This window comes from Chanodichthys erythropterus, chromosome 3 (assembly GCF_024489055.1).
Source record: "Chanodichthys erythropterus isolate Z2021 chromosome 3, ASM2448905v1, whole genome shotgun sequence".
Classification (NCBI taxonomy): domain Eukaryota; kingdom Metazoa; phylum Chordata; class Actinopteri; order Cypriniformes; family Xenocyprididae; genus Chanodichthys; species Chanodichthys erythropterus.
This window is the reverse complement of record NC_090223.1, coordinates 42,829,910-42,857,168: the sequence shown is the minus strand read 5'-3', so window position 1 is coordinate 42,857,168 and position 27,259 is coordinate 42,829,910. Positions and strand designations below refer to the sequence as shown.

Here is a 27,259-nt window from a genome sequence, read left to right as displayed (position 1 = left end):
AAGACTAAAAATAAGAAAACCCTTTCACAAAACACAAAATATAAATAAAATAAGAAAAATAATTATATTTTGCATTAATAGTAACTTTACACCGAACTATTAAATTCTGCATAAATTATTATTATTAATATTATTATTATGCATTACAATTGGATACTTGTGTATAAAGAGTCTTATAATATGCTTTGCACAATTTTTCCCCCTTTTTGATTTTGGGGTGAAACATGACCATGACCATGACCATGACCTTTCTTCACAGTTTGGAGAGATTCACTTTATATACACTTTAGGCATAAATGTTATGATAACAGTCATATACACACATAAATCACAGAGATAATGGTTAAACATGATTTTACAGATGTACACAGACCTTTTTGGGAGTCAAAGAGTGCATGTTGGCTGAGCTGTGGATGCTCAAGGTGGCCCAAGGGAAAATAAGGGCTGGGGTACAAACTGCTTGGCAAGTGAGGAAAACCTAGAAAGGAGAGAGTACGGACATGTCAGGTCTTATTATTCAAGAGAACTGTCAGTTCTACTTACAATATTTAATGCAGCATCTGTATCTGGCTATCATCAGGCAAAAGGAACGATAGTACAATAACCTTTGAATATAGTTTATGACAGTGGCACTTGAGTCATTGACTGTACATTGGTCCACAAGACCTTTCGCCAGCTGAACAAAAATCTTTCTGTGTCATTATTCAAAGCCAAATTATGCACATTTACAAACACATGGATTTGACGATTTATTATCTTATCAGTTCATGAATCTGCTTCATAGCCAGAGCAACAGCTCACCTCGATCCAATCATAAAATTGACTTATTACCACCACCCAAAGCAAAAGGAGAGAAATATTTCTCACATCTGACATCTGGTAACTGGGGAACGGCCATTCACACATGCAAAGTCATGAATTTCATCTAAGATTTCACCAAGGGCAAAGATACACAAATGCACATTCATAACCTCAATCACTACAAACAGCCATAAACAAAAGCACAAAGGCACGCACAAATAGTGCTGACACATAACATTATCCTTCCCTTAAAAAAAAAAAAAAAAAGCTTTAGTGAGAGACAAAAAGGCTGTCAGAGCCAAGAAAAAACAGCCCTCTAAAGATAGAAATGCTTGACATTCAAAAGGAAGGACGAAATATTTAGAGTATTATCCTCTGCAGTATAGGATCATATAAGTGCATTCATCATTCCTAGTTGTAAAAGATTAAAAGATACGTTCAGTTGGAGAGGATCACATCCTTCATTTAGAACCTCCATTGTGAGACTTTTATTGTGGGTGGGGCATGCTTGCATTTAAAACCAGCAAGACCCAAGGCACATACGAGACCTGTTGCTGCTTTTACGGAGCAGCTTGGCAGGCCTGTACCACCCTGGCCCGCGGTGCATGCTGATCCAAAAGCAACTCTGCATTAGGACAGGTAAATGAAATGTTTGTTTTCAGACGGCCGCGTCTTAAAGCATGCAATTACTCAGAACACTATCGGCTGCGTCATGCAGGCTTGGAGGTTTGGCAAGAGGTCAGGTGGTGCTGGAATGACTCATAAGAACACCCTGAAGAAATGAGTAACCACTAAATCAAAGAGCGCAAAGTAAACGATGTGTTCGCGCTAAATGCTAGCTGCTGAAAAGAGACAAGAGCTGCTTCTGCTGCAAATGAATTGAGCGAAATGAAGCCAGAATGCACTTCTCCCATGCCTTTGGCAAAATTGCAACACAATCAGAGAGGCTTTGCTGGAGAAAGGTCAAGCAGCCATTATATTGGCCAAGTTAGCGGGGCACTGAAGCACTCTTTAAGATTTCACAACAAATTTCTGCAACTGAAGAAGACCAGAAAGCAAAGTGTTAGGCCTAATTTCCAAATAAACAGAGATTAAGGGAGAATATTTACGACACAGCTGTCCGTGCATAGCAAACTCTTCATTCTTGCCATTCAAATCTGCTGTTTAAACAGTGTGAACGGACCGGTCTACTCTCCTCTGTGTGAGGATATTGACAAGTTCAGTTTATGAACAACAGCAGGAGTGTCTTAGGTGTAATGGATTAGTTCTTACCGTCAATGCAATTTAAATCAGGTCACATCAACCATTATGGATTGACTTGCACAGGCCCGGAGTGGTCAGTTCTCCGAAGCAATGTTTAGAGAGAGATAGCAGATACAGGGTGCTGGAGGGGCAGGTTCAAAGGTCGGCACCATTTCAGTGAGTGTTACCAGAGCTCTAAAGCAAGGTTTATTGGGGGCACATGGAAATTCAGAGTCTCAAAGCCTCAAAAAAACAAAAACGTGTCTTGGATCTCATATGCCATAGATTAAATTCCTCAGACAGAGCAGGCAGTGCTGCTTAAAACAGGTAGTGTCAACAGTATGCTAAATAAAGGACCGAGTCATCCCACAAAGCTAGTGTGGTAATATCTAGTCACAAGATTGCCAAAGTGCCAGTGGTTGAGATGTTTGTTTATGCATTGTGCGAGTGGCAAAGACATTCTTTCGTCTATCTGTCTAAATAAGCTACAATCACATGGAAAGACTGCATTCATTTCCTTTATTTTAATTGGGAGTCAGAGACAAAACATTGCACATAAAACACCAGGGTTACTCAACATTTATCTACAATCACAGCCTCAGTCAAAGCAAAGTCTTCGTAATTAGAGATAACGGTAACATGAGAACATTAAGTGTTATTGACAGTCAAAAAACAAAACGTCTAAAAATACAACCTTGTTTTAAAGTGCACAGTGTGTTTATAGCACTACAAGTAAGAAGAGCAGTGGTTCAAAGGCTGTCACTTTATTTAGTACATCTCAGGCGACTGGGTAGTGCTATGCCGCTGATTGCATTCACACACCATACTGAGAGATGATTGAAGGCGTCCTACTCTTAGCAACAGGGCTCGAACTGCAGCACCACATTTATTTCTGTGTTCTTCTGCATGCCTCGTGAGGGGTGTGGTGGAGGCAGGAGTGCTCTCAATGTACGGCACATCTAATCTCAGTTAATCTCGGTTTCTCTAATGTAAAATAGAAAGTCTCAACCTACACGATATCTGCAGACTAATTAGTTTTGATTGCCACTGCCATTTCCTACAGTTCTGCACCACAATGTGCCTAATGCAGAGAAACTTCCTGACAAACCAGGAAGCTAGACACAGGGATTCTACACGTTGACCAATTATTTCTCAGTGCCTTTTCCGTTTGCTCACGACTACTGGAAATTTTTTATTATTATTATTATTCCGAATCATTTTATATGGGTTGCTGGACAGAATACCTATTTGTATGCAAGGTCAGTTTTTTTGTTTTTTTGTTAATGGCTTTAAACTTAATTGTTTTTTGACTCTAATAAATATCTGGACATACACAATGACTGTGTCTGAAATCATGTACTATTGAGTAGGTACTACATTTGAATTTAAATTTACTTCATGACCGTTGTACATTCTATATAGTACGTGGCATCATGGGATAGTAAGTCATCCGGGTACATTTTCGCCTACTGTTTGTCGAATACTATGAATTCGGACATGCTACTCTGTTCGCATACCGTTTTTCCTATACTATATAGTAGAGAAGTATTTGATTTCGGACGCAGCTAATGTTTACAGCAGGCTTTTAGGCAAGTTTTCACTCTACCCAAACAAGCAATATCGAGCCACAAACTATAATAATAATTTTTTTTCCCCCAAGGTATGAATTTAAGATACTCATTTCCATGATGTTTCCAGTCAGTTTTAAAATTTCCTAATATTTCAAGGTTTTCCATAGTTGTAGGATTAATGTAGATAAAGGAACCTCCTAAAAATTCCTGAGAAAAAAAAAAAAAAAAAAGTGATTTTCCCAAAACATTTGGTTTAGTGTGACTGTAAAGAGGAAAGATGTGTGTGTGTTTCTGGAGCACAGGAAGCATTTAACCTAGCTCATTCTTTAGGGATATATTACGAAGGACAGTGGAAGGTTACGTGTAAATGGGTTACGTGTGGAGAGGGAAATTTAGCTCAGAAAGGAAGTGTCAAAAAAGCAGGCCCATTAACATTCAAAAGCAAAGATGCAACGACATACCCTTGCTGACATAAAAAAGAAAAACTGTTCCCTGAGGTTCGGATTATATAAAAGTCATAGAAAAGGCTTTGAAGGAGAGGATGTGGTTCAAGACCTGTATTTAGACACAGAAGGGCTACAAAGGTCAGAAGAAACTGCACCAATTTCAACAAACCCATTTATGTGCACCAGAAAGAAGCACCTACCAGAATTTCTGTCAGTGTGCATCTGCCTCCACTCTCCCTCTTTTCATTATATATATATATATATATATATATATATATATATATATATCTCCAATTTCACAAACACACCAGTATTCGAAACCGTCATCTGGACCCCAGGGACACCACTGGAAGCGCAGCAGAACATCAAAGCGCTACCTGCGCCAGCAAATCCATCATCATAGTCAAAGAGGGGCATTCCTTTCTGAGCTGAGCCCAACGTGTGACAGGAGCAGCAGGCATGGACGCTCTATCAATCACAGAGCACCGCCCTGCAGCCACCATCATCTCCTGCACAGTCCAAAGGTGAGCAGACCTCAGCAGCCATGCATCCGATTACAAACTGCTGCAGATAACAGACACAGACACTAGCTTGGACAAAAAAAAAAACAAAACAAAAAAACAGTGCAGCTGCAAAGCCACAGTGGCCCGTGAATTAAGTCCAGGGAGGACACATTCCAGGAATACTCTGATTATTGTCTAATATAAACAGAGACGAGATCTGCACTCGCCCGATCCACACAAGACACCCTTGTTGAGGAACGCCTTGAACTTTCAAAACTCTCATTAGCCTATACGCAAAAAATTGTGTATTTTAAAAGGTAACCGCCAATCAAGAGGTTATCGCGCAAAGACCTAGCGTGCATACAAGCCCCACGTCAAACAAACTAACATTTCACAGATCGCTGCAATTCATGTTTATTAATTGAACTTCAAAGATAAATCCGACAGCACGGCAGTGGTTTTTCCCTTTGATTATGAAATATTTGCAATCCGCAGTGGGGCGAATGCGGCGTGCCTGATTGTTTCACACATTTCGTGTAAAAATAGCCAAATTCCACAGCTGCTACTTCGACTTCCTTCAGTTAATAAGATCCAGGTGCACCCTTCAGAATAAACAGGCATGTTCAAATATTTTCACAGGCTGCAGAGACAGAGTACACTTCAATGTCAGCTATTCATCGCAATTCTACGCAGGCAGTGTGAAGCAGGCTTACTATGATCTGTGCCAAGGTTTTAGACAATTCATCTGTACTTTCTCTGCAGGGACTTGAAACAAAGGCCTATGGGTACAAGGCCCTTCAACAAACCTTGTTAATAATCCACCCACACCCTTTTACAGAGCTAGAGTTGCTTTTCTTTCGATTGTTTGGCATACACGTGAACCATTTTGAGAGCTGAAATCTCTATCTTCTCAAAATGGCAGGGTCTGGAACGGCTTCAGTGCCGAATGAATCATCTTGTTTGAACATGCAAGTTTGAAGTTACAGCACAGATAAGGGCTTGACTTTATACACTAAGATGAGGAGGAGAGAATATGAAGGAAATGTGTAATGCTACTGCAGGGCAAAATAAAAAACTCAAAACTCTTCAGCGCTCAACAAGTATGGCTTGGTGGCCCACTGAATTTCAAGCAAGTTGATGTAAAATTCATTGGCACTGTTAATCTATTACTCCACTGACACTAAAGCTTACAGTGATTGATTATATTCATGTCTTGTGCAAACTGAAATAATATTTCATAATATTATCTATAAGGTAAAGTTATCTAGCTACCAAATGAGCCAGGTTTCATCCATATATTTTTATGTGAAATTCAGGAAATGCTGGATATAAGCGAAATATGAATAAATTCTCAAATGTGTATAAATTTTTGCTTGTGGTGGATGAATGAGGAAATAAAAGTTGATTTATTCATTCAGTTTGTAAGATGGCATGCACAAATTACCGTGCTGCTTTATTATTAATGTTTTTAACATAATCAGTTTTGTTTGTTTTGTTTTTTTACATGGATGGAAACTAAGTTTGGATGAGGTTTTAATAAAACAGCAAAAATGATCTGTGATAGCCTTAGAAGCATCAGTTGAAAAGGATAGGGAAAAAAACATGAATCATCATATGCCATTGGTGCCACAGAGTTGCATTATACTTGTATAGTTACAGATTTTATTGCCATTTATAAACCTAAATTTAAGGTTTTAAAAATGTACAACACTGTTGTTGTTTTTTAAAGAAATTAGTACTTTTATTTGTAAAGGATGCATTCAATTGATTAAGTGATAGTAAAGACATTTATAATGTTACAAAAGATGTTTTCCTTTCCTTTTTTAATGCCATCTATGGCTTCCAAAAGATTTCTATTTCCAATAAATGCTGTTATTTTGAACTTTCTATTCAACAAAGAATCATGAAAAAAACAATGCATCAGTTTCCACAAATATATTGAAACAACTGTTTTCAACATTGATAATAATAATAAATGTTTCGAGAGCAGCAAATCAGCAAATTAAAATGATTTCTGAAGAATTTATTAGAATGATTTCTGAAGGATTATGTGACACTAAAAACTGGAATAAAGGCGGGTGAAATTTCAGCATCATGGGAAGAACAACATTTACATTTTTAACAATAACAATTACATTTTTAAATTTTTAAATCATATTTTTGAGCCCTTAAAAGCTGCTAGAAATCAGTTACATCAGGCAATACAATACAATACAATATAATATAATATAATATAATATAATATAATATAATATAATATAATATAATATAATATAATATAATATAATATAATATAATATAATATAATATAATATAATATAATATAATATACATAGAACTACTATACAAAGGACATCGCTAATATCTGTCAAAGCTCTCGGATATCGACTATTGACTGCCACCAGCTATTTCAAGAAAGGAATTGTTTACAGTTACGTTGCAGCAGAGTGACTGTCAGATGTGGCCTATTCTACATTAGGACTGCAGGGTCGAAATTGATTTTTTATTGTCTTTTCTACAGTCGTTGCACACCATTCACACAAATCTAGTTTATTGACTTCAAAAGAGAGAGAGAGAGAGAGAGAGAGAGAGAGAGAGAGAGAGAGAGAGAGAGAGAGACAGAGAGAGAAAGAGAGGGGGTAATCCATCGCAGACGTCAGACATGAATGCATATTACACATCACTGGCCGACAGCCTTAACCAGCCCCACACTCACTTATCAAAAACAATACTGCACCTTTATCTGCTTAAGCACAGTCCACACCACATGCTCATACTCCCAATACCAAGTCGATTTCCATTAACTTAAAATATAAAGCTGGCTAAAAGTCCCTGTGGGTCGTATCATGGAGGGTGTGTTTTTTCCTTTAGCCCGTCCACCCAGCCCTGCCTGTCACCCAGACCTCTGACTACAGCCTTTGTCTGAGTTCACTGATCTGCCAACAAACCTAATCGTTAAACCCAATACGTTCAAGCTGCCGTGTGCAAATGCAGGTCCCGCTTTGCTTTAAGCAGTGACATGCTTTGATTTAAAAAAAAAAAAAAAAAAAAAAAAAAAATTGCAGTGATTCTTACCTTCATGAGGGTGAGAGGCCCAGAGCTGGGCCATTTGCAGGCTGGCTGAGTTGGGAGCTCGGAAGGCCGGATCCGACGACCCGTGAGCGCTGGAGGCGCTGACGTATCCGCCAAGGAATGGGCTTGAGGCACCTGGGAAGGCATCACCTGCGAAAAAGAGGATCAATCGTTTGCTTATGAAGTGCCAGAATAAAATGAGGCTGTAAAAAAAACGTAAGCGCTGTCATTTGATATGATGACATTCCACTCAAGAGAAAAGCCTTGGCAAAAGTGGAATGATTAGTCTGTGAAGCTCTGCGGTTTTCTTTTGAAATTCAGGAACCACAATCACAAACCTGTTCTGACTGCCGGACAGCCTTTTAATTCCCTTCAAAAGAAGAATGTTTACTGAGAGGCACAGAAAGACCACAAACACGAATTTCATTTGCTTGTAAACAACTGTCATGAATAATTATTACTCATCCTAAATGTTATGTTAACTGTCATTACAATAGCCACCAGATGTGCAGCTTCAAAAGGGGGAATGTCTAAATAAACGCACGTTTTCTTTTTGCCAGCTTTGACATTAGAGCAAGAGACGACGCAGAGACGCGTATGGTATTCGGTCCGCCGCCTCCCTGGAGTTTTTAAAGTTGAATAGGTAAAACCAACAGCGATAGCGCATGTGGTTTCTCCACAGAGATCTGCAGAAATGTTTACAAATGCTGTTCAAGTCCATGACGACTCTGGACGGGTCACTAAAAATCCACGGGAATGGATTGAAGATTCCCCCTAGTAGGGATTTTGCTTGCATTTAAAGGGAGAGTTCACCCAAAAATGAAAACTATCATCATTTACTCATCCTCATGTCACTGCAAATCCATAAGGTTAATCTTAATTTTGAATTCATTTATTTTTATGATAATTCTATATGATGAACAGATTTGTTTAGATGTAAATGAAAGCCTAAATTAAATCCATTCATCATATAAAGCAATCATATCTTTGCATAAGACTTTTTAGTTTGGATCTTTAAAGTTTTGGTTACCTGAACATTTAAAGGAGGGACAATAAAATATTTAATTAAAAATATTTTAATTTGTTTCAAAGATTGGTTTGCATGACAATTTTCATTTTTGGGTGAACTATCCCTTTAAATCACTGAATTAAACCCATACGGCACACTATTCAAGCATGACGTATAAATGGAGGGCAGTGAAAATTAATGAGCCCTTCCCCCAATTCCTCCAATACAACAGCTCTCCGTTCCCACATGCCTTTCCTCAATCCAGCGTAGGAGGGGCACTTCACACTTATTACTCAAACCAGAGATGGACTCGGACACACTTTCACAGATACACATACACACAGCATTTCCTCCTGTGCTGCAGACACCTTGGCACAATGGGTCCATTTTTTGCATGTGTAAATAGTGCATTAGCATGACAAGAGGAGGAGGAACAACAAGGCATCAACGGCAACATGAGCCTTTTGTCGGAGAGGTTAGCATGCGATTAACCTAGGAGGGAAGCAGTCTTGCTCTGCTGATGAACCGTTGGGCCATTGTATTGCACATCGCTAACAGCAGATGTGAACCCATTGGACTGCATCTAAACATTAACCACAGGACAGATTACACCTCTGGATGGGGTGCAAATGGAGGAGAGGAGATAGTAGAGCAAGAGGGGATCCATACTTGCGAGATTTGGAAGGTTATAGTGCAGTATGCAAGACAAAAGCCATTAGAGATCGACAGATATATCGATTTACCGATATTTTCCCAGATTTTTAAGCATTTTACCATAATCAGATATCAGTTTTGTAATATCGTATTTACCGATAAACGCCCGCATCTTGTGGGTGTTTTGAGAATTGCGCGCAGGATTGCCATTACAGCGCATTTGAGGGGAGACGAGACAACGGTGTGCATAGGTAAAGTAGCCTACTTACCTGTGATTAATGAAATTTATTTAACTTAACAGCCATTAATGCACAAATTAGATGTGTTACATAAATGCCTGAAATTTAGCTAGTTTATGCAGCTTGTCTCTAAGAAAAAGAGACAAGCTCATGGAGTCACATAAGATAATCTGTCAAGTCCTGTCCCAACAAAGTTGTAACTTTGCATGAATTAAATAATACAGCCATGAACGAGCACATGATGGAAATAAAAGCACCGAATTTAATTCTCTGTGTTGTCTATGCTCATCATTAGTCTCGTCAAGTCGTCTGCATTTTGCTGTTCACTCAACGGGTTGATGCTTAGGAAATGCTCCTCCAGCACGGCCATGGAACTTTTAACAAGATTCACTCGTTTAAAACAACGTAATTATATAAACATTTACTATATAACCATTAATTCGCTAATAAACATCCAAGTAAACGCAACTCTATGGAAATTAATTTATTATCTCCGCGAGCGATCGCAGTTTGAGTATAGTTCTGTGTAAATGCAGATAAGCAATGCAGATTTTGTCAGCAGATATTAATTCTGATATAACATACCAGTTGAGAAATGCAATAAAATACAATGTTTTGTTTGTTATATTCCAATATTCCAGAGAATATTATTCAATTATTTAAAATCATCCAGCAAATTATTCTTCACTCTTTACTTTAGCCTATTAAACAGCTTATAAATCTACTAAAACTGTAGTTTAAAATGAAGTATTACATTTCTGCAAAGTTGATATGACTCCTGTCTTTAATTTATTTACTCCATTTGAAAACATTAGACGTTCTAAATTTATTTTGCTTATTGTTAACATTAGTGTTGCTGCTGATGCTTTATGTAAATAAAATTACTTGTGTAATATGAAGATTAAAATTAACATGAAAGACTACTAATTTTCAACAAAAACAGTTTAGTAACCACACTTTTTTATTTTTTGCACTTTCAAACCCCTCTATTTCTTGGTGTATAAATAAGATTTGTTTTGTTTTCCATGCAAGGAGGGAGTGATTGTTATCAATAAAATGTAAAGAATGTTATGTAAAAATAAAATTCTCAGTTCAGTGGTGTTGTAATCGTGTCAAATACAGAAGTATAACAGTAAATATATATTGGTTCTGCATCGGTTATCGGGCACAAACAAATTATCGGTACTGGTTCTTAAAAAAAAAAAAAAAAAAAAAATCAATATTGGTCGATCACTAAAAAAACCATAACTTATAGCGTTTGCAATAACACACATTTATTGCTTTGTAAAGAAAGAAAGAAAAAAAATGTCAAATTGCACACTACTGGGCTTGAGGGTCTATTGGGCGGGCCAGGGGTGCATTTCAGACTTGTAAGCCTTTTCTTCAAACACACAGCAAGGGCATCGCTTTATTAATTCAAACAGAAGATCTAGACTATGGCAGAGGTCACGTGACAAGAAGTCAATGTTTTTTTCCATTTGAGTCCAGTTCTGTTATGCAAAGAATGAGAGAGGAGTCATTTACGAGACACTTCTAATCCAAAGCAAAGAATGGTACATTTTTACTACAGGGTCATCCTCTCCTCAAGAGTGCAATGGTTACTGGGTAACTCAGCAACTGTCCAGTTTACAGTTCACTCCTTATGTGGTTTGAATAAAGAACCTTTAGGGTTACTCTTTAACCACTACACCAATACTCCTTTGAGAATTTTCAAAAGTATATATAAAAAGGTACTTGTTCAAACATCAAAAATCTGAAATTGAGCCATGATTGTTTGGGAAAAGCTTCATATTTTTTTCTAAAGATATGCTGTATACTAATATTTGCACTATAGTTAAATATTAACAAAATACATCAGGCTATACATTCAGTCTCACAAACTGAATTTCATATGAGAAATTCCATGTACATTTATTATTGATCCAATTGAAAAAGGATAACAAGAAGTGTGCAAACTAACACAAACAGATGCTTAGTAGATCATTAAATATGCATGACAGATTTGCATATAATGTGACAATGTACTGAACCAATAATATCAAGCAGGGTTATAGAACTAACTATAAATTAATGGTTCAATGTAACAAAATTAACAAATAAATCATCACACAAGACATTTTCTAAGTATATTTTCCAAATTGTCCACAAATATGCATAATTAATAAAATCACAATGCATTTTTGCATGCCCAGGTTCTATTTATGACTAAAGTTTTGCACTAGATGTTGGAATGGGATTTGATTCCATTTAGCTCAATAACATTAATGTCAGGCATTTATATGGAGCAGTCATGCTAGATGGCATTCTGCTTATCCCTATGGTGTTTATTTCAATGCTCTGTGCAGGTCAATCAAGTTATTCAATTCCCATCTCAACCATTCCATTTTGTAAATGTGTGTATTGACATTAAATCAGAAAAAGGCCTTGCCTCTTTCAAAAAGTACAAAAAGTCTAAAACATCTTTGTATTTCAATGAGAGCATAAGTATCAACTGAAATGTGATGAACTTGATGATATTTTAAAGAGGTGGCATCCAATGAAGTCTTTTTGTCTGGAGTTGGGAATCCTTAAAAACCAAGAAACAAACAAACAAAATTGATTCTGCCTTACGATTCCAGTTCAATTACCTTTTTTTGTATCAAAAATAACTTTAACATCAATTAATTCAACATATACACTGTAAACCCTTTGATTGAGTAGGGCACACTTAAAAGAAATTAGTTCAAACAAATTAACCTGAGTATTTAGAACTTTGCTTTTCTTTCACAAAACGGACACATTTTAAGTAAATCAAAATGGTTTAATTGTTTTGAGTTTAATGAACTTGATAGTTTTAACTTAGACAAACTTAAATTTAACTGAAACTGGGCTGGGATTTCCATTTCCCAGTATGCTTTCTCCCAGTTTTGATATGCTAATTTAGAAGAGTTTCTGTAATGTTGGTAGGGTTTACCATCATATGAGTGGAGCATGAGCTTAGTTTGAGAACAGGTAGGCTGTATATGTTAAAATGTTCTATACTGCTTTGCTCATTCAGTAATTGCTATGCTAATAAAAAAACTAGGGTTCTAAAGTCGATATGTGGATCGATTCTGAGATTTTTACCGGATGCATCACGATTCTCTCTTGAAATGATTCTGAGCTTAGTTAACAGCAGACGGTTCTCTAGGCTACTTTTTAACTGCACACTCAAATGCTGATGAAGAAGAACTTGTGCGTTCGGCTACGTACTTGCACCACAGAATGCTTTTATGATGCGAGATTAATGTAAACAACCCACCGCAAATACCCTTGTAATCGGTGTGTGTATCAATATCAAGTAGGGCTGTTTCTAAAAGCATGCAGTACCATCTGCTTTTAAAAACGAAGCACAGAATCGATCCAGAATCATTTCTCGATTCACAATTCAAAGATTTATTGTTCCCAGCCCTACAATACACTTACCAATTTACAAGTTAGCATTTACTGAATTAGCTAGTTATAGCTAGATGTGTTTCCACTACTAAAAATATTAAGTTGAGATTACATGATAATTTTAAGTTAAATGTATGAGTTTACTTACTCATATTTCAAGTTAAGAGCAATTAAAATGTACAGTACAAAATAAAACCAGTTATGCTTACTTAAAATTTTAATTTCTTAACTTAAAAAAATGTGAAGTAACTGATTACTAACTACTAACTAACTATTTCAGTTTTTTAATAGTATTTTACCATTTTTGCAAAACTAAATTTTTCTGAAGAAAATTTAACACTTGTCTAACCTTTGTATGATGACATGACTGTCCTGTAACTATGCATGTCTACTATCTGCTATCCCATCTGTCTGTCTGTCTGTTCACCCAATCCACGTCACATCCTAAAGTCTTTCAGTATGGTCCATTTTACTGCCAATGTTTGTCTATGGTTGTGTACTTCACTGCTGGGTGCGGCTGGATTGACTGAATCACAAGTTTGTCCAGACTTTTGGCCATGCACAGAATACATTTTTGCAAAGTGAGTTTTGACTGAGTACAAGTATCCTTTAAGTTTCTGTAGGGTGAATGCTCCACTCAAAAGGAATCACAGTTATGTCTGCGCCACAGCCTGTAACATAAGCAGCAGCAGCTCCTGTCAAATAAATAAAACTAAACCTCAAAGCCAGCATCATTGCTGTGTGCAATTTCCGGGCACAGTGAGAGAACCACAACACAACAGCAACCATAAAACTGTTGCCCTGATCAGTGCCGCAAGATCGTTTACCTAGAAGGGAGTCCAAGAAGGTCTCAATGGGAATTTACAAAGTCAGTTGTTTCGCATTATCTCTGAAATATTCATATCCCATCTGCAAACATTTCCCAGTGCCATATAATCTCTCTGAACCCAGAGTTTGCAGGGCACGTTAATTGTTTCCAATCACTCAGCTTTATAGCGCTCAGTCGTCATCCAAGATGCATGAAGAAAAACACAAGGAGTTCAGTAGGTCAGAAATAGTTCAGTTCCTTAACATGAGAGAAGGGTTCAACCATTTTCCTCCTCCAAACGAAATGGCCACTGTCAGAAACCAGCTGAATAGGACACAGGAATTTCCTAATTGCTTATGTTGCACAACTCAACTGCAACCCAACAGGCCTTGCGCTGAGCTTTCGCAATTCCCCAACCAACACCCCTTATAATTAAAGCCAGACCCTTAAAAACAATTCAGAAAGAGCTGTTGTAAATTAGAAAAAAGAGAGACACTAATTAGAATAAGGTCTTAAACTGAGGCAAAGAAAACGGGACCATTAAAATACTCAGAGCCACTCTTAACTGGTCCTTCAAAGCCCACCACCTGCTCTGAAAAACATAAAGAGCACTCCCACACGACAATAGACGACATTATGATAGACATTACAATGCTGTAGACAAAGCATGCTCAGCCGACCAATTCACACATCAAGGGGAAACTGGATTTAGTGTCATTTAAAGCAAAGACCATGACGGAATTACACAAGAACGCAAAACATTTGAATGGTGAAGTGCATATTTAAGTTAAAATAATTTCTTTCCCAAATCAATTTTTTCCTAGTCATTATAAAAATCTAAAGTTACCCTATTTATACAAGGCCCTGCCCTACCTTTTTTGTAGTTTGATAGCAGTTTCACACAGAAATTTGTTAAAATATGGAAGTTCATTTCCATTTCATGCTGACTTTAATATGCAGACACAACTAGAAGTATATAAAAAATTAATTAAGTAATTAAGTACAACCATCATGCAATCATTAGTCCAACACAGCAACATTATCTCAAACAATGTAAAAATCTTTTTGTTGACCAATAGCAGGTCCAATAGTGTACCTTAAATTATATTTTTATCACACACACACACACACACACACACACACACACACATCTTATAATATCTTCCACTCAAGCATGTAGCCTTTTAAAACATGGTTATTTCTTTGATACCCAAACACAGAACAGAAGAGCAAAAACCTTCACACAAAATCAAAACAGCAATCTAACAAGCTCCTCGCTAGTTTTGTTTTTAAAAAGAAAAAAGTTGATTTTTATCTAACCCCACTGGTAGCCCAATGATTACGGTGGAAAACAGCTGTTCAACTTTTACTACTAGCCTACTATTAAGAATTAAACACCACCCTTGTTGAGCAACACCAACATTCACTTGGAAAAAGTATACATTTAAGATGTTTTCAAGAGTTATTTTTGTAAGCATTCCTATCCGTTAAGTTCTGCATATTTTTATGGCCCGATGGAAAACGAGTAATTTGGGATTCTATCTCAGCTCGATGCATCACCTGCAAAGAAACAAAAACATGTCCAAATGTACCAGTTCTAACAAGTAAACCTGGATCTTGTACAATATATACACTGAATTCCTGCATCTCACTCACACCGCAGGGCTCAAACTGAAATTTTTGTTCAGATGTTTTGACAAGACAAGAGTGACAAAATAATTGCTGCCTATAGTGGTAAATCCAACATACTGAGGTAATCTTTGTCTAATAAACTAGCTTCTAAGCGTCAAGTTTAGGCGTCACTGCCTATTCAACTACCAAGCCTACAACTGTGTTAAACAATGTGTCTGGGCAGCAATTCATCCTAGAAAATGGCAAGGATTATACATGGCCCTTTGTTGTATACAATAGTGAATGTTTAGTTTTGCATGCAGAATTTGTCCTTTAGTTTGAGCAGAATAATATGTAGTCAAAAAGCACATGGGAAGTAAATATGATTCAGGACAAAATGTACTTTTCTTTCCTATTTAAACAGGCTTGAAGTACAAAGACTCCAAGTAAATAAACTTAAGAAAAAGTATGCGTTCTATTGCTGTCAAAGGATTTGCCTTTGAGCTCCACCCAACGCCTGATTGGTTACCAGGAGAGGCAGAAACATGAGCCAGCAATAGAAAGGTCAAGCACATTTGTGACCATCAGCATTCAATCCTTCCTTTCAAGACAGAGTGCTGTTAAAGTTACAAAAGTAAAATTTGTTCACAGCGTGTCCGCCAGCGAACAGAGCCGTGACCTTGTGGCCAAGGAACGATTTGCGCATGCAATGAAATTCTTTGCAATTTCTTTGCAATTACTTGCCCACAATGAAACATGAAAAAACAGCAGAAAAACACCACAGAAGCAGCTCTGTAGTACGGGACAGCTTTCTCATCATATCTACTTCAAACAGCTGTGCGATGTGACGCACTGCCCTTCTAACATTAATATCTGCACTGAAGAAAAGCTGCTCATCACCTTTTCATTACACAAGAGCAACATTGTACATTAGTGACATGGAAAAGAAGGCTTTGTGTCCAAATTCAAGATCCCACCATTCCAGATATTACACAGGGAGCTGTGATTTCACCTGACCCTTTCATCTTTCCTCAGACAAATTAGCACATGATGGCACATGCCTGAGGAGAAAAAAAAAATCTGAGTAAACAAAGGATACCGTTAAGAATTATTTTTATTCACTATCCTTATTAATAATAAAGAATAAAATAAATAGAAAAGGGAAAATAGCACATTTCTACAAAAGATGGACACATTTAAAAAATAAATTTAAAAAATAAAAATGACCATTTAGAGTAAGTAACAGGAAAACATTCTGGAAGTTCTAGTTTAACAAGATCCCATTCAGAATCAGATGGTATTTATTTTCCTCAACCTTCACAGCTGATCAGAAGCCTAGTAACTAATAAATAACACTAATAAATGGATTGTTTACCAAGATTACTCCTAACGTAAAAGCAGTTCCTTAACTCAAAACTGCACATTTAAAGAACATAAAGCAACAAATAATCCATGTAAATGAAACAACAGTATGTATTTGGTACATTTTTGCCAGGGCTGGGCAAGCTAAAACAGTACAAGCGTCTTCAGCACTTTATTCCAGGCACTGTAACTGGAGTCAGTGATATGAGAGCAGGGCTGCAGTGCTGGCTTTCATTTCACATCCTTTGTTAGCTTTTCAGAGGCAAGGCCTAATCCCAGGTCAGGTCACTGCTACCCTGCGTGGCCCTTCCCCCGACACAAACTACCCCATCCTCATGCAGGCCGGTCTCAACACCACCCTCACTGCCCTTCGGCCCATCCTTCAGACACGCGTGCACATGCAGCCTCAGCAACTTCAGATGTGAACACTAATTATTACTGCAAGTGACTCAATGAACTGTAAATGTCATTATCAGCCTATAAAATCATTTTTAGATACCAATTTAAAAAAGAACTTCCAGCAAAGCAATCACTGGGGCAAAGGTTTGAAAATCAACCCTTCACAAAATAAAGGGGAAAAAAAAAAAAGAAAAAGAAATCACAATATAACCCTACCAATATATAGTAGTCAACATTTGAAGTAGATCAAAACCTTTCATCAAAGTTGTCATAAAACCCTTCTTCTTAGGACAACTTTGATTAACTTTTTTGATCCACTTCAAATGTTGACTACTGTATATGTGTAATGCAAAATATATTATAATATAATATGCAATAAAATGTAAAAAACTAAACAAAAACAAAAAACAATACCAATTAATGCGAAGAGTGAGCAAACCTAAATGTGGCATAAATCAGCAAGCTATTTCCGCTTTGTCCTTTAGCAAAGACATCCAAATTAAACAATACACATGGTGTGGTTTTTCTAGGCCATAAGGGTATGCAACAAAGAAACCTGATCTAATCATTCTCAGTCTCAATCAGTCAAATTACATTTTAATAACATTTTTACCCTCTAACACTTCTTGCAGATGTTAAATCAGGGAAGTTCCATTTCCCACTCTTGCTGTAAGGAAATTCTGCATTAGTTCCTGGCACTTCCCAGGTTTTTTTTTTTTTTTTTTTCCCTCAGGCAGCATTATAAAGGAAGATCAAACACTCAGGGAGAAGAGCTTCAAATGAGGAAAAAAAGAATCATTCGGACACTTAAAACAGAAAAATAAAGCTGCAAACACACTCCAGTGAGACCTCAGCACTCCTCATAAAACACGTTCATGTGAGCATGTCTAACAGCCGGGGCATTTTATTTCAAATATGCGCATTGCATAACCCATGTAGGATGAGCAAATGGGGTCTACGCGGCAGGACACTAAACACTTTATGTTTAATTCAGAGGAAAGTCAAGGCTGCAGGACGTTTACACACATCCTCCCCCCTTGCTCTCTTTCCGTCAGCCCCTTCTCTCCTTCCATACCACTCAGGACGAGAGGGGGTTGGACTCCTGCATTTTACCATTCACCCTTTCAGCTGAGCTCCTCGCCTGTCACAGTAGATCACAATGAGGGACAGGTCTCATACTGTCTACTACGGCCCGCTCGGCCCACGCTGCAGGCAGAACACAGAGTAAGTCCCACTGCCGTGATAGAACCAGACAGCACCGAGGACGGTCGCACATTAATTCGGCTCTCGCCACATCCCGTTGCTAAATAAACGGCAACAAATCACTGGTTTAGCTCCTTCCCCCTCTCTGCACTTTATAGGAAGGTTCCTGTAACCTTGAAACCTCAGCATACAGAGCGGGAAAGGATAACACCTGGATGGCAAAGGCCATTTTTACAAGTGGTTTTCCCCCCTAAAAACACCCTTCAAGGGATAAATGAGGGTTTGTTCCCTTCCTGATTAAGGCAGCGCAGCCATTTCTGGAGAAGTCATCAAAACGATGGTATAATGTATAGCTTATTAAACAGAAAAGGCTGAAATAACAAATGTAACGCAACAGGAACGTTCATGCACAGCTCTGGATACCCGCAAGCTAGTGTAACAACAGGAAAATGCTAAGATAATTCTAAGATTTACAGAAAACTGAGCTGCCATTTGGGGTTTTTGCAAAAAAAAAAAAAAAAAAAAAAAAAGGGTGCTCAAATGGAATCAATAAACCAAACCCCAAAATCTAGAGGGGAGTGAACCATGTGGAGGCAGTCATTCCTATCTTGAGGCCAAACACCAGGGTCCTCTATTTAAAACAGCCCATAAACCACCAGCAGGGCTGCAACTCCGGGATCCTCTGATGCGGCATATGAAAATCGATCAATCGTACATTCCAAAAGGCAGCGCACTTCAAAGGCATATCAAGCAAAGATTTGCATTTTCCCATGATGCTTCGGTAATTCAAAGTTTCACGGGAACCCAGTTAAAAGAGTGCACTGTGGAGTAGAAAGGCACGTTTCATGCACTACATTTCATGTTCAGCATGTTGAACAAATATTAACATCCCCCTATTAGTAAGGCTATTACAATTGCTAAAGCTAGCATTACTAATATAAGGCAAGGAAGTAAAAAAAAAAAAAAAAGTAATGGATGATTGTTTTAGCCTGAACAACAGACAACTACTGTCTCTAAGACAACGAGAAAGGAAAAACCATCAAGCAGAAAATGCAGGTCAAAACGAACTTAGTGAATCATTCTCTGGAGTTCAGAAAGCTAGATAATCTTCAGGTAGACTAATATCCTTTAACAATCCCTGAACATGTCAGTCATTACCAAGAAATTGAGTATTACACAATTAAAGCTTACTCTCCTTCATCCTCCTTCCCAGCAACAGAAAACCATGTTAAAAGGTTTGTTCACCCATGAAGCTTCAAAGCTTTACGAATCATTTGTTTCAAATCAGTGGTTCAGAGCGCCAAAAATCACATGATTTCAGTAAACGAGTCTTCGTTACATCATAATTGTTCTGAAACTTCAATAGTTCACTTGACTTAGGCAGTTTTAACCACTGATTCGAAATAAAAGATTCATAAGGCTTCGAAGCTCCATGAAGCAGTGTTTTGAAACCGCCCATCACTAGATATTGTTGAATAAAGTCTTTTTTTGTCATTTTGGTGCACAAAAAGTATTCTTGTCGCTTTATAATATTAAGGTTGAACCACTGCAATCACATGAACTGTTTTAAATATGTTTTAGTAGCTTTCTGGGCATTGAAAAAAGGAGGGTTATGGTTGGCGATGCAGGCCTCACTGAGCCATTGGATTTTATCAAAAATATCTTAATTTGTGAATGAAGGTCTTACGGGTGTGGAACAACATGACGGTGAGTAATAAATGACAGAATTTTCATTTTTGGGTGAACTAACCCTTAAATGCTACTGTCCCTAAACTACAGTATCATATAGGGGAGTAAATCCACCTAGTTCCAATGTGCCCTTGCAAATCACTTTCAATTGCATTACAAATTGTATCTTATATAAAATAAAGGGGACTCAAATGTAATGTAGTGCTATGCATTCCTCTTTCAGTGATGTTCCTTGTTAAATGTGAAGACCAGCAGATGGGCAGGTTATATACCTATAAAACGCTCCAGGATTCATGTTTCTCAAACCATCACTTTAAGCTCTCAACATCCACTGGCATTTCCTACTAGACGCCCAAAAACAAAGCCCTTTGGGTGATGATTCATATAATTTATGCTGTGTTTACAGGTCAGTTTTAAATGGCTGCACTTTATCAAGAGGTGTTCAAAACATATTTGAATGAGCTGATCTTCTTTAGAAGCAAATCAAATGAGTAGATAAATGTGAAAAGTTAAGAATCTAAACTGTAAAAATGAGAAAGCCAATACTTTAGGAAAACATGTATAACATTAAATACAACATTTTCCCATTTATATACATCTAAAAGAAAAGAATGAAAAGAAAATATCTGCAGTTCTATTAACATTATGATGATTTACAGTTCATAAACAATGTGTTCATATAGGGTCCTTGTCAGACTGCATAAAATTGGTTGCTATTAGGACAAATTACAGATAAACCATGTGGAGGAAAAATGCATTTCCTATAGAGACACTCTGCAACTACTTTTCAGTAAAAAGCTTTCCATAACAGCAATGTAAAGCATTAAAGTTAAGGGACAGAATGTTGTCACTTTGAAATCCAAGAATAACAGCCATCTGGCGAGTTGGATTCATGCGTGAAATTTTTGGAACGAGTGTTCAATGTTGTACATGTTTGCTTCACAAGCTGGTGCAAAAACTCCAAAAGGTCCACCCACCCCTTTCCAAAAACAGAGCGACACTTACATTTAATTTAGCTTGCTCAAGCATCTACTTTCCTCGAGTAAGAATATTACAAACTAAATTACTCGTTTACACGGTTCTATCCTCTCCAGAACTACTGCTTTATTCTTTATTCTGAACAATTCTACAAAGTCTTACAGAATCAAACAGCAGAGCATTAGTAATGCAGCATTACAAACGGTTGGGTTAAAACCAGTATACTTCTGAATCTGTTGGGAAGCACACATATGGCACAAAATGAGATTGCTTTCTTTCCACCCCACATGTACAAGGCCATGTATATTCAAATTACATATATTCCACATGAAACTTCAGGCATGAAGTTTTTCTCACATGCCCCTCAAGTCTTTCACCATGTGACTTGGTTTAAATCCAACAAACCAGAAGCCACCCTCCCTCGTAACCTGGCACTGAGACTGGGATTCAAAAGCAGCCTTCTTTTACAACTTCAACATGTCCGTGTATAAAGTGCTTGAAAATGTCATTTAAAAACCTCACTTCCCGACATTGCGCACTGTACTGAACATTGAACAAATTTGAGTTATAGCATGCTTACATGCTGCTCTTAACTCTTCCATCTATCCTTATCAGTAACTAATGTATCTAGTCACAAAAAACAACATATTCCATAGAATCTGGTGAACGGCAGAACAAGAGACTGAAATCTGTTTTCTCTTTCAAACAGAGGAAATTTGGCTATTGAACAGTTATTATTGGAAAGAATGGAATGTTCGGGCAGTTCCCAGGAAACTGAGTCATTCCATAAACATATGATGTATCCGCCACTCATTACAACTACGTAAGAAGACCATTTATGAAAAAAAGTCATAAAATACAAACAAACATCTCAATGAGAAAGAAGTCAGTGTGATGACCACTTGGATGGAGTACATTTTAAAATAAATGCTCTTATATAATCTCAAATTTGCATTTTGTGTACAAAATTCCAATGACATCATTGTGTGGTAGGTTAGTGCCACATAAAATGTATTGGCAAGATCAAAAAACAAAATAATAAGAGCACAAATTTTGGCTCATGAGCAAAAATTCCACATGCCCTTTGAAGGTTTCTATTGATTCTTGTAACCAAGAAATTGCAAAAAAAGATAGATATGCATTTGTACACACACACAGACCACCACAACAACAACAACAAAATGCATGTTTTAATTCTTTAAAGAACTAGATGACTCAAAGCTCAAGGCAATAATAATAAAACCATCATCTCTGAAAGTTAGTCATCCAAGGGTAAGGTGCTGTCAGATGCAGTGATATAATTTATTATTACACACACTAGCCAAATCTTATCAGTATAAAGCATCCAATAACATGGTGTAAAAATGTCATGGTAGTCGAGGGTTAGTGTGAGGGCGACTAAACGAACACAAAGCTCTCAGGTAGATGGGAAATATGCATGGTAATGCTGCTGACATCTACACACCCCTAAACAAAGTGAAATCTCCTTTCTTCAGAGATCTAAAGGTTCTCTTTGACATCTGCAAGGTGTTACATCTAGTTGAAGGAGGAAAAGGAAAGAAAGTCTGAAACTTCATTAATCACTATATAAAGATTAATGAAATATCAGAGATACATTTTTAAATAAAAACCAGAACGTGACTGAATTTTTCTTCAACAAACCCAGCATTGTAGTCAGTTGTGATAGCCTTTGATGCATACATTTGTTACAAATAATTTGCATTGGGTCCAGCCCCAGGACACAAGGCAGCTATTCTATTTGGCATCATTAACGCTGTTCTGCAGTCATTTGGTTAATGACGACTTACAATTTAGAATTTTAACAACTACAACAATAAACAACAATAACTACTGAATTATTGTAGCAATACAAGCCGTTACACATTCATTTCAATTAGCGCACAAGACAGAAGCCACCATTTCAAAATAATGCATCGAGACAGTAACAGAAACTGATATTAGCTGCAGAAATACATAATACACTACGGGTTCTTTCTCTGAACTCAATAAAGCCTTTTTTTGCATCCTAAAAGGGACATCACAACACAATGTTCTCCTTCAGCATCCAATTAAGTAAATTATGTCTATGCAGTACACATTTCCTGGAAAAGGGTCAAGTATGATATTTTTAACCTCAAAAATAACTTGTTACACTTTACAGATACAGATCCGTTTCCACTGATGGGCAACTAGAAAATATATAATACAATAACATGTTACTACTGCAAATTCAGATATTGCATCTGCATAAAATCATCATAACACTTAGCCTACAGTACAAAATGCATCTCAGCAAACATAATTCTCCTTTAATATGCAGTGTAGAGCATTTCTAAACACGATGGTCAGACACTGCGCCTTAAATGAGTGACAGGGAAGGCAATACTTCACTCGGGGAGAGCAATAATTGTAGTGTTTGCCCCAGCCAGAGGAGGGGGAACGATGGAAAACAAATGGGGCAATTTCAGTCATAAATCCATACTGTCGATTTTCAATAGATGCTAGTTAAAACATTTAGGTCTTTTGCCCAAAACACACCTCGTGCTTTACTCGAACAGCTGAATTTGAAGTCATGCAAAAACGCATTACTCTACACGCTTTTAGCATTTTTCTGATGTTGTTCGCGAGCGAACAGAGAAGAATTACACGCTTGATTTGAGCGCTGCTAGTCCACGGTTTTTCAAAAACAACTGTTCGCATAAATGTTTATAACGACAGCTGAACGCTAAAGTGAATGCGCGAGTATTGCTTAGTGAATATATTCATTATTACAAGTATATTTTACACAAGTGTTAGCGCACATATACTGCGTAAACTTAAAAGGATGCATTAATAATTATTAACACTATCAAACATTATTCACTCCTTACCATATTTCTGTAAAGTCTTGTCAAGCGATATAAATATGCGCAGCACTGCAAATTGTTTACAAAAGTTAGAAAGCGACCTTACGTTTTTACACTTTAAAAATAAAAAATAAAATACTGAAAGGAGGAAAATTAAAACTGCACTTACTATGGTGAGAATGTAGGTTCATGGCCGATGAAAGAAATTTTCCAGTGTGTAGAGCCGCCGGGTGCCCCGCGCCCAGATGACCGGGAGACGGTGGTATTCTGCCGGCTGCAGCGGCCGCGCCGAGTCGGTGAGACTCCATGGGCAGCCCCGAGAGAAGGGGCGGCGGTACGTGAACAGATCTGGGGGGTCCGAAGTCTCGGCCATCCATCATCCACAATGACCCAACTTGATCAAAGAAACAGTCCGATCGGGTAAATCCGAATAAGCCAGTCTTAATGGCTATAATGTCCCTAGATTCCTAGGCAAATCAGTGTCCTTATCCGGCATTCTGCCGACCTACAAAAACAAAACAGAAGAAGAAAATATTCTTGATAGATGCGGATCACTACTGAACAGAATCCAAAAATTACATGGAGATGAACACAAGCAGTGCTGTCAAATAATGACGCAGTTTTAATCTCAACTAGATCGCTGGAAAAAGAGTAATCTTCTCAAGTGCGAGTGGTGAGGCTGCAAACAGACATCAAAACGTTTAATATCGCTCTCGAAAAGTCCGTTTTAGGATAAACACACGGTAATCTGCAGTATATTGGGCGAAAATCCATCCTTTTGGAGGGGACTTGACCGATCATTCGCGCATTAAGTGACTCATTCAAACGTATTTATATTCTTCGAAGGCTGTATATATACATATATAAACGGTCACGAGCAGTGTGTTTATGTTTAAACGCGCGATGTGCACGAGACAGTAAAAACTAAATATTTCTAAAAAACGGACGTATGTAACAACCACCATTTGCGAATGACTGATATCGATTAAACATGTTAATGATTGAAAAACAATATTATTTTCTCTCTCTTTTTTTTGCTTCTTGTAGGCTACCTTTTAACGGACTGTTATTGCCGAACCGTTTGTCTGAAAACAAACCCAGTTTACCCACTCCAAATGGGCTTTAATAGGCTAAACATTATTCTGTAATATCTAAATAATGTCGGAAGCATCTCAGAAAACTAATAACCATATTTGCATGCAGTTTGAATCATGTAATACCCTGCTGAACAGTTTGTCACTGCAGCCTCATATCGTTATATTGGGCGTTATTAACTTCAAACAGATGGTAATGTTACAGGACTATCATTTGTGCGGTTCCACTTCTTCCTTTTCAAATGGGATTTAACGCACTACTTTATCAAGTTGTTGTTGTTGTTATTATTATTATAATTTCAGGAATTTTAATAACGCCTTTTTCGACTGACCTTTACACACGGCAACTTTTAGTAGCTTGGATGTTGCCGCAAATGGCAAGGTTAAGTAATCCAACACGAATGAAAATAAGTTTAGATACGCGCATGTTATACAGCCATGCTTCATGATGGCAACAGCAGCCCGATCGACAGACAGACAGCCACGTTTCAAACTTTCCCGTTTCCATTTCCAGCAACGAAACTTTTACGCCCAAACGTTAATGGCTCGAGCACAGTGCTCAGTGCGCTGCAGATAAAGCAGTACTAACCCGTGTTAGTCAAACTATCCCCCGCCTTTTCGTCGAGAAAGCAGCACATTCTTTCTAAAAGTGTCTCCGATTTTGCTTCCTAAACATCATGTTACTGTGTAACGGAGTGAAAGCTGGCGACGTCTTACTTGAAATGGCGACTCAGTTTATAAAATCCAGTTTCTTCGCAAAATCCGTGAGACGTGTGGTGGAAAATTTCTTAGACTCCATTTACAAACCATCCGCAGTTACGCAGAGCGAAAGCACATACGGGGGGAAGGCCCTGTGTTCAAACCACTGTAGCTCTCGGTAAACTCTTCTGCAATGAAACAAGCATTGTTTAACAAGCTCCGCCTCCGCGAAGCTCACCCGACACGTTCTACAGCGAAGCACGTGATTGGTCCAGAGATGTGTCAATCAACTCCATGTAAACACTTTGGCTGCTCGCCAGCTCTATAAAACCAATTATGGAACAAGGAGGTTGAACTGTTTCAAGCTCCCCTTCCTTCAAGACTTCAATGATCAAAACAAGCGAAGAATTTTTGGAGGGCAGTTTCAAGGCCGCTCAAATTCGACTCATTAAAAAGACGGATGCGGGCATGGTTATTTTAGCAAACTCAATGAACACACTCTATACGCGAGTCCACTCTCTAAACTAAAGCATTATTGGTATGAGCTGTAGGCCGACCTAGTAGTTCAGACCAAGGGTTTTCGTAGTTGGGTCCGGGTATCGCAAGGGGGCGCTTGGCGTTCCGCGAAAACATTTAGAGAAAATAGATGTTTTGTGGGGCTGCCAAAGTTAGATATTAAAGGGTTAGTTCACCCAAAAATTAAATATCTGTCATTTATTACTCATGTCGTTTCACACCCGTAAGACTTTCGTTCATCATCAAAACACAAATTAAGATATTTTTGATGAAATCTGATGGCTCAGTGAGGCCTCCACTGACAGCAAGATAATTAAAATTTTCAATGCCCAGAAAGCTACTAAAAGACATATTTAAAACAGTTCATGTGACTACAGTGGTTCAACCTTAATGTTACGACATGATGAGAATACTTTTTATGCGCCAAAAAAAAAACAAGCTTCGAAGCTTTACGAATCTTTTCTTTCGAATCAGTGGTTCAGAGCGTGTATCAAACTGCAACGTCACGTGATTTCAGTAAACGAGGCTTCTGCCTTGTCACTTGCGGTCTCTGGCCACTTAAGAGCGCGTGCACGCAACAGGAAGTAAGTGCGCAAGACTGTCCCGTGTCTTAAAAATGCCCAAATGCAGTGCCCTTAATGCACACTAAACCCACACTATTCAAGGCTAAGCGTATCCTGATAGGATATGCATTATGTTCGGGAACTCGTATAGCCCAAAATTGTGAGATGTAAAGGAAAACATTCGCGTGTAAGTTAAATTAATTATATATAATTTGGTAGTAAAATAGTGTTGCTCATTTTATTTTTTTAAAGATTTATTTTTGGCATTTTTGCCTTTATTATGATAGAACAGCGATTAGACAGGAAGCAGAGAGAGAGGGGGACGGGATCAGGAAAAGACCACGAGCCGGGGCTCGAACTCAGATCGCCCGAAGCGCATTAGCTCTACACGTTGGCGCGCTGCCCATGAGCTTGCACATTTTATTGATGTAAAGATGAGTGGGCTATGTATGTTTTGTACATCATTTGCACCTGCTTTTTATCACTTAAAGAAGCACCACAATTTTAAAATTGTGTCTTCTGTTAGTTACATAGCGACCA

At 37.8% G+C, this 27,259-nt stretch overlaps 1 protein-coding gene across 4 annotated transcripts in view; it reads right to left on the bottom strand.

Annotated features, from left to right (window-relative positions):
- tnrc18 (trinucleotide repeat containing 18) overlaps positions 1–25,823 on the bottom strand; it is a 67,199-nt gene extending 41,376 nt beyond the window's left edge. For all 4 annotated transcript variants that reach the window (XM_067382392.1, XM_067382394.1, XM_067382395.1 and 1 more), the window contains exons 1-4: positions 25,659–25,823; positions 24,017–24,352; positions 7,639–7,785; positions 374–478 (exon numbers count right to left, since the gene is read on the bottom strand). In XM_067382392.1, coding sequence (XP_067238493.1) covers positions 374–478; positions 7,639–7,785; positions 24,017–24,227 — 463 coding nt within the window. In that variant the 5' untranslated portion in view covers positions 24,228–24,352; positions 25,659–25,823. The remainder of the gene's footprint in view (positions 1–373; positions 479–7,638; positions 7,786–24,016; positions 24,353–25,658) is intronic.
- Between the last annotated feature and the right edge of the window lie 1,436 nt (positions 25,824–27,259).